The 13,761-nt window shown below is 37.1% G+C and overlaps 1 protein-coding gene across 1 annotated transcript; it reads left to right on the top strand.

The window, feature by feature from the left end:
* The first annotated feature begins 3,492 nt into the window (after window positions 1-3,492).
* Window positions 3,493-9,000, top strand: LOC127450982 (somatotropin). Its single transcript, XM_051715465.1, has 5 exons — window positions 3,493-3,502; window positions 3,704-3,906; window positions 4,126-4,242; window positions 8,491-8,652; window positions 8,797-9,000. Exons 1-5 carry the CDS (start codon window positions 3,493-3,495, stop codon window positions 8,998-9,000), a joined length of 696 nt encoding a protein of 231 aa, XP_051571425.1.
* Window positions 9,001-13,761: the final 4,761 nt, after the last annotated feature.

The following is a 13,761-nucleotide window of genomic DNA, read 5'->3' on the forward strand; positions in this document are numbered from 1 at the left end:
GAATCAGTTGACATTTGAGCTGCAAAATCATGGTAGGCTTATAACATGCAACTCTCAATATCAATATCATTGCAAATTTCATTGAAAAAGCATGCATGCATAAAATAATGTAAAGTTCTTTCCATGCAGAAATTCTAACATTCAAATAATATAGTCTTTTCTTTATGACGCATTTGGTGCCTCCTTGTGGTTAGAAATGAAATAACAAACAAAAACTGGTAGAATTACTTATTAATTTTGGCAACCAACTCATTCTCATACATAAGACAAAACATAAAAATATAGTGTATTGTACACCAACACCAGATAAACAATAAAGGAGCCAGACACACTAGCAAGGAGGCTATAAAAGCCATGGCCCTAGCCTCGGTCGCTAGTGAGTCTCTGAAGGCCAGGAGAGTGAGGTTTACCTGCACAGCTATCACTTACTAGCCGGCTACCTTACACCAACAGTAAGTCTTCAACAAATACAAATTCTGCAGCTTAAAGTTTCCCTGCTCTCAGTCCACCTTAATATGTGGTTGTGGTATATGAAGCTACTTACTGCTGACAGAGGACCAGCTCTGCTCTTTCTATTCATGGAATTTAGAGGATGGATGCTGTTCCTAGATCCACATGAAAGGGCAACTTCTGCAGGGAGTATTGGTTTCTCACAGTTGACTGACAGGTACCATGTTCAGAGGGTAGACACTCGTCAGAATGCCTAGTATGAACAGCTGAAGCATGGGGGATTTACCTCTGGCACCTGCTACCATGCTGACTGCAACCACAGGGTGGAAGTAACTTACAGTCCTAGAATGTCTTGAAGGCCAACCAATTCCATTTGGCCTTTGTAAATGTTTTCCTTTAAAGCTGATCTGAGACCAGAATCTACAATCAGATTCTGAAATGTGTATTCTGGTACTGGATCCACAGAAAAGAATACTGTCTAACAGAACCATCATACTGTATATGATAGGGGTGGGGAACGTCAGGCCTCAGGGCCATATAAGGACCGCGAGGCCATTTCAGAAATAATTTGAAAAACAAATAATGGCCTATAAAAAAAAATAAAAAAAAAACAATTAAAATAATGATTAAAAATAATTTTAAACGATAACGCAAAATATTGTATAATAGTCAGACCTTTTAGTGTTTTTTCTTGGTGCGTGAGCACTTAACGAATTTTAACCCACAATCAGAAATTGCAAGCAATTGTATGGCCCGTGAATAATTTAGTAAATACTCGAATGGCCTTTAATGGGAAAAAGGTTCCCTACCCCTGGTATACAACAAGGCAGGTTGTGCTAGCTACTCCCTCTACCAATGTGATTCCTCAGCATAATCACCTAAACTGGACCGTACCATTCTTAGTCACACCTCTCTCCTCACTTCAGTTTGAAATTAGTAAATTAGATGCAGCACAATCATACTACTACAGTGTAATCAATGTAGCTAAATTAATATCAGACTGGTTATTTTTACTTGTGATGAAAGCAACCAGTGTTAACATCAGTCATTTCCGCAAATCTGGCAGCAGTTTGCTGTTTCTTTACAAAAAAACTGTTAGAGCCCAAAAACATATGCGGATAAGTTGTTGGTAGGCCAGCGTGGCACATGAGTGGGTGGTCTATTAAAATGTTTTATCATGCATGAGGGATTTCAGATCAATTACTCATTTCACACTGATATATTGTTGGAGAGATGTCAAATTGACTGTTTCCATTCACATAACGTAGTTAAGTCTAAGATCAGATTACATTTTATTGGATTGTTACCGTAACACTAACATGTTAAATTAAACTGTTGGAGAAAACAAATATACACACTAGAATGATCAAATGACTGACAATTAATTACACAGCTTCGAAATAAATTTAAATAACTTTATTCTCTCTCTCTACATGTCTTCCATGTTTTAGAGTAACTGGTCTCAATTATAAACATAATACTGAGACAAAAGCCCATTATTTACTCATATGAACTGAATTCTGAATAGCTTCTTGTTAGGCTCACATTAAATTGGTAAGATCTCTTAAATTTTTTTAAAAATGTTCTCAATCCTTTTTTAGCTCCAGTAGCCTCCACTTTAGCTCACCATATTCCTTGTTGTATCAAGCTTTAAGATGGGCAAATTAGTTGTGTTCAAAGTTTTAACAGTAGTTCCATTTCATAAACTTTTAGCAGTGCAAAGCATGCAAATTCCAACACTAGTGATGCCAAAATATACCACTGAGTACTATCAGTATTACCCCAATATTAGTGTTTTTATTAAATGTTTTATTTATCCGTCTGATTTAGCTATTATGGATATTATTATTGGATATATAGAGCATGTAAAATTCTAGATTGGGGCTTTATCGTAAACATTTACAATATCAGTAATCATATTGGTTACCAACCATAACATAAAAATAACTTTTTATAGTTTAAGACTTTTTTTTACATTAAAAGTTGTATACATTAACATGAGTTAATACATTATGAACTAACATTAACACAAAATTATCAATTTTTACGCAATTAACATTAATCAAGATTAATTAATGCTATAAATAATGATTGTTCAGTGTTACTCATTTAATGCATTAACTAAAAGTTAACAAATATAATCTTATTGTAAAGCGTTACCACATAATAAGTAGTGTCTAAGATTTAGGGTATAAATTGGTCCATTTCTATCCTAATGCTTACAACCATGTGTGCCCTGATACCGCTAACCTACAATGCAAGTGAAAGGCAGAACATTAGCTATGAGGGTCAGGTATTGTATTCTGTTTTTCACAGAAAAGGGATTAAACTATTAATGTCACACTGACATTTCACAACCCTAAAACTGTTGAATATTACACACAGGCCAACATGACATCTGAATAGGAAAGTTCTCCCACATCCCCAAAGTAACAACACACACGTATATGACCTGATTTACTCTCATAATTATTGAGAAGGCATCCTTTCTGCAGGAGATGGCACCATTCCCAGGTTTACGTGGTAACGCTACACACATCCTCTCATAACATAGAACATAGTGATGTGCAGACAACAGTCGCTGTATTTAAACATGAGTTTTGTAAACATTTTCAGAGTATAAAAGCCCAGTGTAAAAATTCAGTACTGTAAGTGCCAATGCATTTTCCCCTAGTTTCACAAAATTCACACATTTCCTACCATTTTTAAAATTGTGACAGGTTTCTACAAAGATCTACGTACATTCATATTCAATAAAGAAAATTATGACCTTTCTGCGGTCTCTTGTGCCAGCATCATTTGTACTGTTAGTAATGGAAATAACCAAACACATAAATGACCAGAACCACAACACTAACATATGGTGTCTAAATACACATAATGCATATTAAAGCATAGTTCTCATGGAAACTCTCATGTTTCTGATCATGATGCATCAAAACATGTTCATTTCACATATAAATATCGGTACATCTAAGCCAGATACACAAACATTCACAAGCCTTCGACTAAGACTTCAAGAGTTCGTCTACACTGAGCAAAATGGCTAGAGGTATTGCTTTGATGATTTTTGGTCTCAAATGTGATTTTGAATGTGAAGTTAACTGTTTGCTCATCCATAAAACTGATTTGATAGTTATAATAGATTCTGTAAGGCCGTATTAACTTTAAAAGACAAAAAATTATTTAAAACCAAACAACATTTTAGTTTAAAATCATACTTTCTTTGGATATGTGGTTATTTAATTTGAAGCTGACAAACAAGTAGCTGAAGGTTTAAAAAAAAAAAATGTATCTTGTCATTTTATTTTTCAAGCATTTGTGCTGTTGTCGGTGGTGCTGGTTAGTTTGCTGGTAAACCAGGGGACAGCCTCAGAGAACCAACGGCTCTTCAACAATGCAGTCATACGTGTGCAACACTTGCACCAGCTGGCCGCAAAAATGATTAACGACTTTGTAAGATTCCCACTATTTTCAGAACTCAGAAATTCTAAACTGTTTTCCTCTGAACTGATTGCTCATAATTTTGCAGTCCACAATTTTAAAATTCTGTTTAAAAGTTCAGGAGAAAGATTCAAACTCCTCTGAACATTGCTACCTGATATCTCAACATATTTGAATAACATGTAAACTATACCATTCTTCCCCCCCTCCCCCCCACCTTTCATTATCAAGGAGGACAGCCTGTTGCCTGAGGAACGGAGGCAGCTGAGTAAAATCTTCCCTCTGTCTTTCTGCAACTCTGACTCTATAGAGGCGCCCACTGGCAAAGATGAAACCCAGAAGAGCTCTGTGAGTAGCCATCATCAGCCAAAATGATAAATTACATTATCAAGAACTAAAACAAAACTTAGTGACAAACCAATTAATAACCAATTTACATTTATGAGAGTATTGTGGCACCTATATGTGGGTTTTCAGACAGGCAACTCAATCACTCAATTTCACCTAAACCTTTAGTCAGAGACATAAAGGCTATATCACGTTTGGAGGGATGCGTCCTCCGGAGGTCGCATTTGTCGGCCGCATACGTCATCGAGGCTGTCTCGTTTCATAAAAGCGAGTAGGACACTTCAAATGCAGCCTTCGAATGCGACCTTCTTTCACGGGAATTCGGAGGATGCATGAGGTGTACCCTTCGTGGACACACTCAACCCACAATTCTTTGCTTCAATGGAAATGTCTAAAAAAAAAAAAAAAATGACGCCAATTTGCCTGTAAATATGATGTTCAAACGCAAGGAATGTTGATTCCCAAGTTGAAGTACCTCAGTAGATGGGTGCAGAGTATATAATATGTATAATTATATTAATATATAATTAAAATACAGTATTAGACTAAAAGTACACCTGTAAAATCTATTTTCTTTTCTCTCTACATCATTATAAATCTCCTAAAATGTACCTCATACATTCCCTTCTAAATGGACTTTGTTCCCTTCTCACTCAAAGCGTTCGCGCTTGTTAGAGTATCGTGCTGTCATAGCAACCAAGTTACGTTCTGTTTCCGTTTGTCCTACGAAGCAAGTCTCGTTTAAACGAGGCTTGTTTAAAGGAGGACACTCGGTATACTGCAGCCTTCAAAGGACGCGTCCTACCTAGCATGCAGCCTTCCAAACGAGACACAGCCATAGTATACATTTAGTTACTGTAATAACCAAATGAAACTATTTTAGAAAATATTCTGACACATTTTAAAGACAAATAACGACTTTTGCTGCTTATCTTGGCTTAGTGAGATGGATGGGCCTGCACTACAAATGACAACAATATTGGCCCAGTAATTGGGTAACAATTTTACCCTCTCATAATTCATGGTTTAAATAAATTAAAACCAACTACATAAGATGCTAATGTGGTGGATAACTCACGGCACATCTCTTCGGGGTGTCTTTCTTCAGGCAAGTGTCAGTTTTTTTAGTGACTCGATATGTAAGCTACTGACTGAAAGCTAACTGTTTTTCGCGCCACTATGAAAATAGGTGGAGCTATTAAAGGCGGAAGCGCACGAGTGCGTAATCGCGAAATAAAAGGAACGATAATTTGGCAGTGTTGTAATTATTTCGTACTTTAGTTAACTGCTAAAACGGCTCCTGAACAGCAATGCTAGTAATGTAAATAACAACAACAACAACAATAATAATAATGTCAATAATACACTGACATGTTACGAAAAATGTATGAAAACTTTTCCGTCAGTATTTGTACAACGGAGCTAAAGGCACACCTTGAGCAAAATGTTTTTTTTTTATTTATTTATTTTTTTTTCCTGGTCACAAACAGTATCAAGAAAAAAATAACTAAAAAGATGTATTTTAATTTTCATTGAATACTGACGAAGCAACATTTTTTGTGACAAGAAATCGTAACTAAAAGTTGTCTGGATTAAACACACACTTGGGGTAAAAGGCCCCCAGCGGGTGTATGTGTATATGTGTAGATTTTAGGGACAACAGTTATAGGGCAAAATGGTCAACTTAGGCAAACACTTTTGAAACAATCAAGATGCTTTTTGAGTAACAAATTAACCATTAACAATTTCCTGTTCATTTCAAACACATTTGACATTTCATGACATCTTAAGTCTCCCATAAACAAATTAATCTCCATTGTGATTGGATCAGTCAATGTAAGCCCACTTTGAACATTTTTCATAACAAATCTATTCCCCCCACTTAAAAACAATGTGTTTTATGGGGGCCTTTAGCCCCTGCAACAGGGGTGCTTTTTACCCCAAATAGCTACTATCCTTTCACATATTGGACAGCTATTAAAAAACGTTTGATTAAAATGCAAATTAAAATGATTTAATATTATATAAAATTACCTCAAAATGAAACGGTAGATATTGCATGCAATGATCTCATGGATCAGGAATATTTTGCAGTGTATTGTGACAAACAGGTGTTATAGGAAAGTACTGTGGTGGTTTTTGTTGCCATTTAGTGTTTTGGGAGAAAATAAAATTAAGAGTATCTTTTACCGGGTGGCATTTAGCCAGTGCCCGAACTGATTCCAGTCTTAAGGGGGGTCCCCACCCTTTGAGGTTTTCAGTTGGAGTTGATTGGAGGGTGTTGCGTTTAGCGGAATCTAGGGGCACAGTCGGTGTTCAGGTTGATACAACTGGTAATGTATCACAATGCATGCATTAAAAATTAAAACAGAATTCATTATCAAAAGATTCTTCATACATGACAAAAGGACGTCTTCTCTGATAAACCTTTTTCAAATTATTACTTAAATTAACCTTACAGGCAGTACCAAACTACATCAGTCCTGACGGATCTCCTTAAGCCACTAATAAATTAATATATTGATGACACTTTATACTTCCATTTGCCATTAACAAACATATACAGTAGTAGGCCTAATTCTTAACAGATTAGTAGCTAGTTCATCAACATTTAAATCTTTCATATCAAACTTTCATGACATTCATAACTACATTAATGTAGTTTTAACTGTCTATTAAGCGTTGTATAATGCAATGATGCTTAATGGGTTACTCATGAACGTTTTACAATGTTAATATATTTTATATGACATAGAAATATCTTTATATGCAGTTTATTATTATATGAAAATATGCACCAGACCATTGGTTCCCAACATTTTTACCTTGAAGCCTCCTCTACTTATATATATATACACAGTGGTGTGAAAAAGTGTTTGCTCCCTTCCTGATTTCTTATTTTTTTGCATGTTTGTTCACTTTGTCAGGCAGGTCCTATTTAAGTGATTTCTTGAGTGAGAACAGGTGTGGCAGTAATCAGGCCTGGGTGTGGCTAGAGAAATTGAACTCAGGTGTGATAAACCACAGTTAAGTTATGTTTTAACAGGTGGGGCAATCACTTTTTCCACACAGGGCCATGTAGGTTTGGATTTTGCTTTCCCTTAATAATAACAACCTTCATTTAAAAACTGCATTTTGTGTTTACTTGTGTTATCTTTGACTAATATTTAAACTTGTTTGATGATCTGAAACATTTAAGTGTGACAAACCTGCAAAAAAAATAAGAAATCAGGAAGGGGGCAAACACTTTTTCACACCACTGTAAGTCTACACATACAGTATATCACTGCCATGGATGCAGTGTGCGTGCGCGAGAGAGCACTATCATCGATGGCTGTGAGAAATGCTAAATTATGATTATAATACAATGGTTTTTGGGAACGTGCACTGCCACGGATTTTGCATAACCGCGATAGACATGATACTTAATACATTTCTAGCGGTTGACATTTCTACTGGCCTGACGCAGAGCCATGCAGCTGCTTCGTTATTGTTATAAAGCATCAACAAGGTATGCCGTTTTAAGATGTTTTACCGTCTTGCAGTGCGTGGTTATGATGTTATAGAATTTTCATGACCATTGACGATCCAAGAAAAAGAAACCCACAAGCACTTGTTCACGCGACAGCCAGGGCACCTGTGTAAGAAGCGGAATACTGTAAATTTGGGGGGTGTCATCCTCCCGCAGCTGTGCAAAGAGGCTGTTATTGTTAGTGTGACATTTCATGATTAAAAAAAAATTATGTTTGAGATTTTATCACATTGAGTTAGATGAGGACGCTGACATGCTGTTTACTGTTATCGCGTATATTGTGGATTCGCACATTTTAATTTGACTTGCTATTTTTCTCAGACTCTTGCGAGTGAGCGCGAGATTAATCCGTTATTATTCAAAACGCTGTCTGTAATTTTGACATATAGAAAACAAACAAGAAACTCCGCTTAAACCATCTTCACGTGCATATCACTCCCTCGGTCTCTGCCTGCGCCTGAAAGAAAGAGAGAGAGGACAGTGCCCTGTGAGAGTGAAAATTAGGCGCTTTTAATGCAAAAATAACTAACGCGCCTCTTTTAAAAGTATTTTGTATATGAGGGAAGATACATTAGGGAGTTTTAATTCTGATGGTAGACTGCAATAATAAGTTCATAACTTTGGGCGTTAGATCAGCTGGACCAAATATGGTTAGCACTGCAAACACAAAAATGACCAATGGTCTAAAGTCGTTTTATTCTTTCTCACTTTTTCAGGTGTTGAAGCTCCTTCGCATCTCTTTCCGCCTCATTGAATCCTGGGAGTACCCAAGCCAGACCCTGACTGGAACCGTTTCAAACAGCCTGACCATCGGAAACCCCAGCCAGATCACAGAGAAGCTGGCCGACCTGAAAGTGGGCATCAGTGTACTCATAAAGGTGACAAAGAGAGATGTTAATTTACTGTTGCACAGACTTTATTATCTTGCTTTAATGGCCACATCCTGACCAGGAATGTGACCTAGAAATTATAAGAGCTTATTTGGACAGCTTTCATTTAATTTGGTATTGGTATTTGCACAGGGATGCCTTGATGGTCAACCAAACATGGATGACAATGACTCCCTGCCACTGCCTTTTGAAGACTTCTACTTGACCTTGGGGGAGGGCAACCTCAGAGAGAGCTTTCGTCTGCTTGCTTGCTTTAAGAAGGACATGCACAAGGTGGAAACCTACCTTAGGGTAGCAAATTGCAGGAGATCCCTAGATTCCAACTGCACACTGTAGAGGGCATCAAAAGACAGCCAAAGCTTGTTACACATTTGTGATTTGCTGCAAATTTAAGATTAGGTTGAGTCCTTAAAACCTCCTAAACGAATTATCATCTGATCTTGGATTTGCAGCAAATGGCAAACAGGCAAGGCTAGTCTGAGCCCCGGTTTAAACTTTACATACCACTGTTGTATTTACAGTACTTCTCATTGGGGAGCTCTCATCCATTCGTTCAGAAGTGTAAATTAATAAACTAAATTTGTTCCTTAGAAATTTAAAGGTTGAATCTGATTTAACATTTCACAGTGGTGCTAAGCAGTTTATGGAAATAGATTTTTAAATGTGTACAAATTAATTTCAAAGTGCTGAAACAAGTGATATGATACATTGTGGCTCAATATAACAACTAAAGATCAGTGTCTAATGTTAAAACTGTAATTCGGATGGATGAGTTCACTCACAAGTGTAGGCTATTAATGTAAGCTTTCTAAATGTGCTTTCACATTTTAAATTATGCTCTTAACCTTTTTATTAGCTCACCCTGTTCTGTTCATGCTGTGTGTATTTGTCCTTATCCATTAAATGTATAAACTGCATCTGAGTTGTCAATGCCTAGTGATTTTTTTTTCATTCAGTCAGAAGGTTAATTATTAAACAGTATACATATTAAAACACAACGTGCGTGCAAATAAGCTTTTATTTTGTCCTTTTAAAGACAAAACGGCCCATAAAATAAGATTTCCCCCAAACATCTATCTGACAATTACTAGCAATATCAACTGATAATCTTTTGATTACATCAAAAATAAAATTAGTCATGAAAATAAGCATGAGACATACAGTACATTCACTGTAAGACAAATGTCACAAAAGGCCTTTAAAAGATACCAACCGATGCTAAATTGCTAACTGGTACAAGAAAATCTTAAAAGGCTTGTTGTTGAGGTTAGGTTGCAACATATTGTGGAAAGTCATAAAGTTAAATCGTCCAAAATCATTTAGCTATGTAGTACCTCCTGTAGTAGTGGAAGACATCCCATTGACCGCCAAAGTCCAGTCGCAGCGCTTTATGCAGTGTGACGTCAAGGAGAGCGAAATGCGATTTATTTGCGGAGGTGGAAGAGTGGAGATGTGTTAACTGATTATTACATTTTTATTTACAGTTTTAAATCCAGTCATAAGCTATATAAGGTAACACTATAAGAGTTTTATTTAAAAGCCTCATTTCAATGGAGATTGAGATCGCTATAATTTAGTTCAAAGTTCCTCTCGAAAACAACAAAACCATTTTTATTTGGGCCATACAGCCAACATTTTCAGAGGCGTACATTTATGTAAGTAGTGTATCTGAAAGTGGAATTTTATGCAACATAATGTGTTAATATAAATTTTTGTGCTGTTGACTATAACATTAACACTTAATGCACTTAATGTTAAACTGCTTCTTACTACATTCTGAACATTTCCATAAATCAGCATAGATGGGCTCCAATTATTATATAGCCTATGTGATTTTCAGGGTGAGGACTGGAAGTAAAGTATTACCTTGGTCTAATGATGGATTACACTCTTAAACTGGAATACATAGACTATCAATTATTTGTCAACAAAAGCCTTCATCAGTCAACTAACAAAGGGCAATGCATCTATGTGAACTTCTGCAGTTAATCCAGGATGAACTTCAGAGATATTAGTCATTAATCTAAAGTTCATAAAAAAATATTTTTCTTTTTATTTTATTTTTTAAAGACTGGACCTTAACACTTAGTTTACTAATCTTAAACCATGACTTGCACTATGTCACAGTCTGTCTCCCTCATTTTCTTAATTTTCTTCAAGGACTCTTATTTTGAAGTTTTCCCCTGGACTTCATTTCACAGAATTCTCTGCCCTAATCACTACCACCTGTTCCTTATATTCCTCACATGTAGTCCATTCCTTCATTTAGTGCTTTGTGTATAAATACCCTCTAGTTTTGTTAATTCATTTGTCAGTCCTTGAAGTGTTTCGTTGCGTTAATGAAGAGTTACGTTGTGCTTGGGTTTTTATGTTAAGAGTCAGCATTTGTTTCCACTCCAGTGAATGTTGTACTCCAACGATAATGAGAGGATTGAATGAATCTACTCCTGTGTCTCCTCTCTTCTACTCCTGGACACCAACACTGCACACAAATAACAAATTTTGGCATTATATTCATGCTGTTTAGCCAAAGGGGAACTGGCCCCCACAATGAGTCTGGTTTCTCCCAAGGTTGTTTTTCTCCTTTGTTGGCTTTATAATTATTAAGATATCCTTCAGTGAACATTTAATATAGTTATTTGTCATTAAACTTGGATTCATATTTCAAATTCATATTGGAATGCATGGACTACCTATTAAGTGTTTTAATGTTTGTTAATGATCTATTAAAGTATTTAAAATGTCTGAAAATGTAGGCTTAGTATTGGCTCATGAAAGCAGTGAATTAGCTTCCCCCCCCATGTGTTAAAATGAAAAAGCCACTAAAAATGTCTGTAAATGGTATATGATTCATAAAGCAATCCTAATGAGTATTTTATCACTTTTGAGAGGTCTGCTCCTTCAGGAGTTTGCAATTGTGTCATGCACTTTTCTTTGTAGGACCTTTTCTACTTCAAGCTGCTGGGCAAACCAACTGAAAGTGCTTAATTCCTCTTAAATAACTCAGTGTGCTATTTTTAACTTGAGGGAGGGATGATCATGTGATTTTCATATTTCTCTTTTTTTTTCTTTTTTGTAATCATTTGCACAACCTTTCAGTTCCCTCTAATTTTCACTTTCCAATGTAAGATGCCAGTGGGGTCTCTCCACTATACCCACGTGGTTAAATATGGCAGTAATTGTATTTCACCAGAAACAAACCATGGATAATGATCTGTGTTTTACCGACATGGTCTTACTGCATGGAAAAAATGAAAATAACCGCAAAGTTCATGCAGAAAAACTAACGTATGCATATACTGTCATGTTTTGCAGAGATGAGGATCCAAACGCGGAGTAAAAAACAAAGTACTTTATTATATAAACAAACACAGACACCCACGAGGGGGAAAAGTAATCCGACTAGATAAGACAAGCTGGCACTGCACAGCACACACAAGGAGACTGAAATAGGGAGAGAAATCAAGTGGGTTAAAATAGGGCAGCTGCTACTAATGAAACAATAATGAGCAAACAAGAAGGAAGGGTGTGACGTAAGACAGAGAAACACGCGGCGATACAGAAACTATAACAAAGCCACATGTTCTCACAAGAAGGCAAAACATCCGACTGGCATGAGCGCACATCGCCAAGACAATGAGGTTATATACACTCATGCCAATCGACAAACAACACCAGAGAACACACTTGTGTGAGAATTCGGCCACACACACACACCCCACACCTTACCAAATTGACCTAACCTCAGCACAAACATGAAGACAGCTCGCGACCCGCGCACGCGGCGCAAAGTGAGCACAACGCACCGCGAGAGACAGACACAAAGACCGACATAGATTATCGATGCGAGTACATGCAGCCAAGATGACACAAGCGAGATGTACCCACATCAATAACAGACAGATCAGGAGTATGAACGTCTGGGTCCCGACCCAGGCCAGAACCGAACTAGACAGAAGTCAGGACCCAGCCACCACACTCCAGACATGAAACGCAACAGACAGAAGAGCACATGGCAGGGAATATAACTGAAACCGCACTCAAACAAAGACAGACATGGGCGGATAATGCCACAGTCCTATCAGACTAAAACCCAGACTGACAAGAGTGACAGGACCATGACACATACACACAATCTTGGGCAAAACTTATGAACCCCAGTGAATATAATTCTTAAGCTGCCTTTTCACTGTCTCTGATATTCATGCCTGACAGTCGTATTTCTGTAGTATTTCTATAACAACTGCTGATCTCCTGGGATTTTCACGCACAACAGTCTCTAGAGTGTAAAGAGAATGGTGCGAAAAACAAAAAAACATCCAGCGAGCAGCAGTTCTGTGGGCGAAAACACATTGTTAATGACAGAGGTCAGAGGAGAATGGCCAGACTGGTCCAAGCTGACAGGAAGGTGACAGTAACCCAAATAAACACGTGTTACAACAGTGCTATGCAGAAAAGCATTTATGAACATACAACACATCGAACATTGAGGTGGATGGACTACAGCAACAGAAGACCCCTCTGGGTACCACTACTTTCAGCTAAGAACATTGCCTGGTCTGACAAATCTGGATTTCTGCTGAAGTACACAAATGGTAGGCCCACTGCAGCCTTAGCTTTCTGTTCTTGGCTGGCAGAAGAGGAACCCAACATGGTCTTTTGCTGTTGTAGCCTATCCGCTTCAAGATTCAACATGTTGTGCATTCTGAAATGCTATTCTGTTCACTACAATTGAACAGAGGGGTCATCTGAGTTACCATTGCCTTTCTGTCAGCTCAAACCAGTCTGGCCATTCTCTGTTGACCTCTGTCATCAACAAGGCGTTTTCGTCCACAGAACTGCCGCTCATTGGTTGTTTTTTTTTTTTTTTTTTTTTTACACCATTCTCTACACACTCTAGAGACTCTATAGGACAAATGACTGCCAATACTTTTGGAAGGAACATATGGAGACAAAATTAAAAATTATAAAATATAAATAGTAAATTACTAATTTATTACTTCTTTATCAATATCCATGCATTTTTACACTTTCAAGTGTTTATAATAATGTTAAACAAAAAAGTATTAATAGCAGCCCCCATGTGACTCTCCATAT

The sequence above is a fragment of the Myxocyprinus asiaticus genome, chromosome 13 (assembly GCF_019703515.2).
Source record: "Myxocyprinus asiaticus isolate MX2 ecotype Aquarium Trade chromosome 13, UBuf_Myxa_2, whole genome shotgun sequence".
Lineage (NCBI taxonomy): Eukaryota > Metazoa > Chordata > Actinopteri > Cypriniformes > Catostomidae > Myxocyprinus > Myxocyprinus asiaticus.

What these genes read in the sequence shown, in the direction of transcription:
- LOC127450982 (XM_051715465.1), top strand. An exon ending in CAAAAATGATTAACGACTTT is followed by an intron (nt 3,907 to 4,125) that starts GTAAGATTCCCA and finishes TTCATTATCAAG; the next exon opens with GAGGACAGCCTGTTGCCTGA. An exon ending in ATGAAACCCAGAAGAGCTCT is followed by an intron (nt 4,243 to 8,490) that starts GTGAGTAGCCAT and finishes TCACTTTTTCAG; the next exon opens with GTGTTGAAGCTCCTTCGCAT.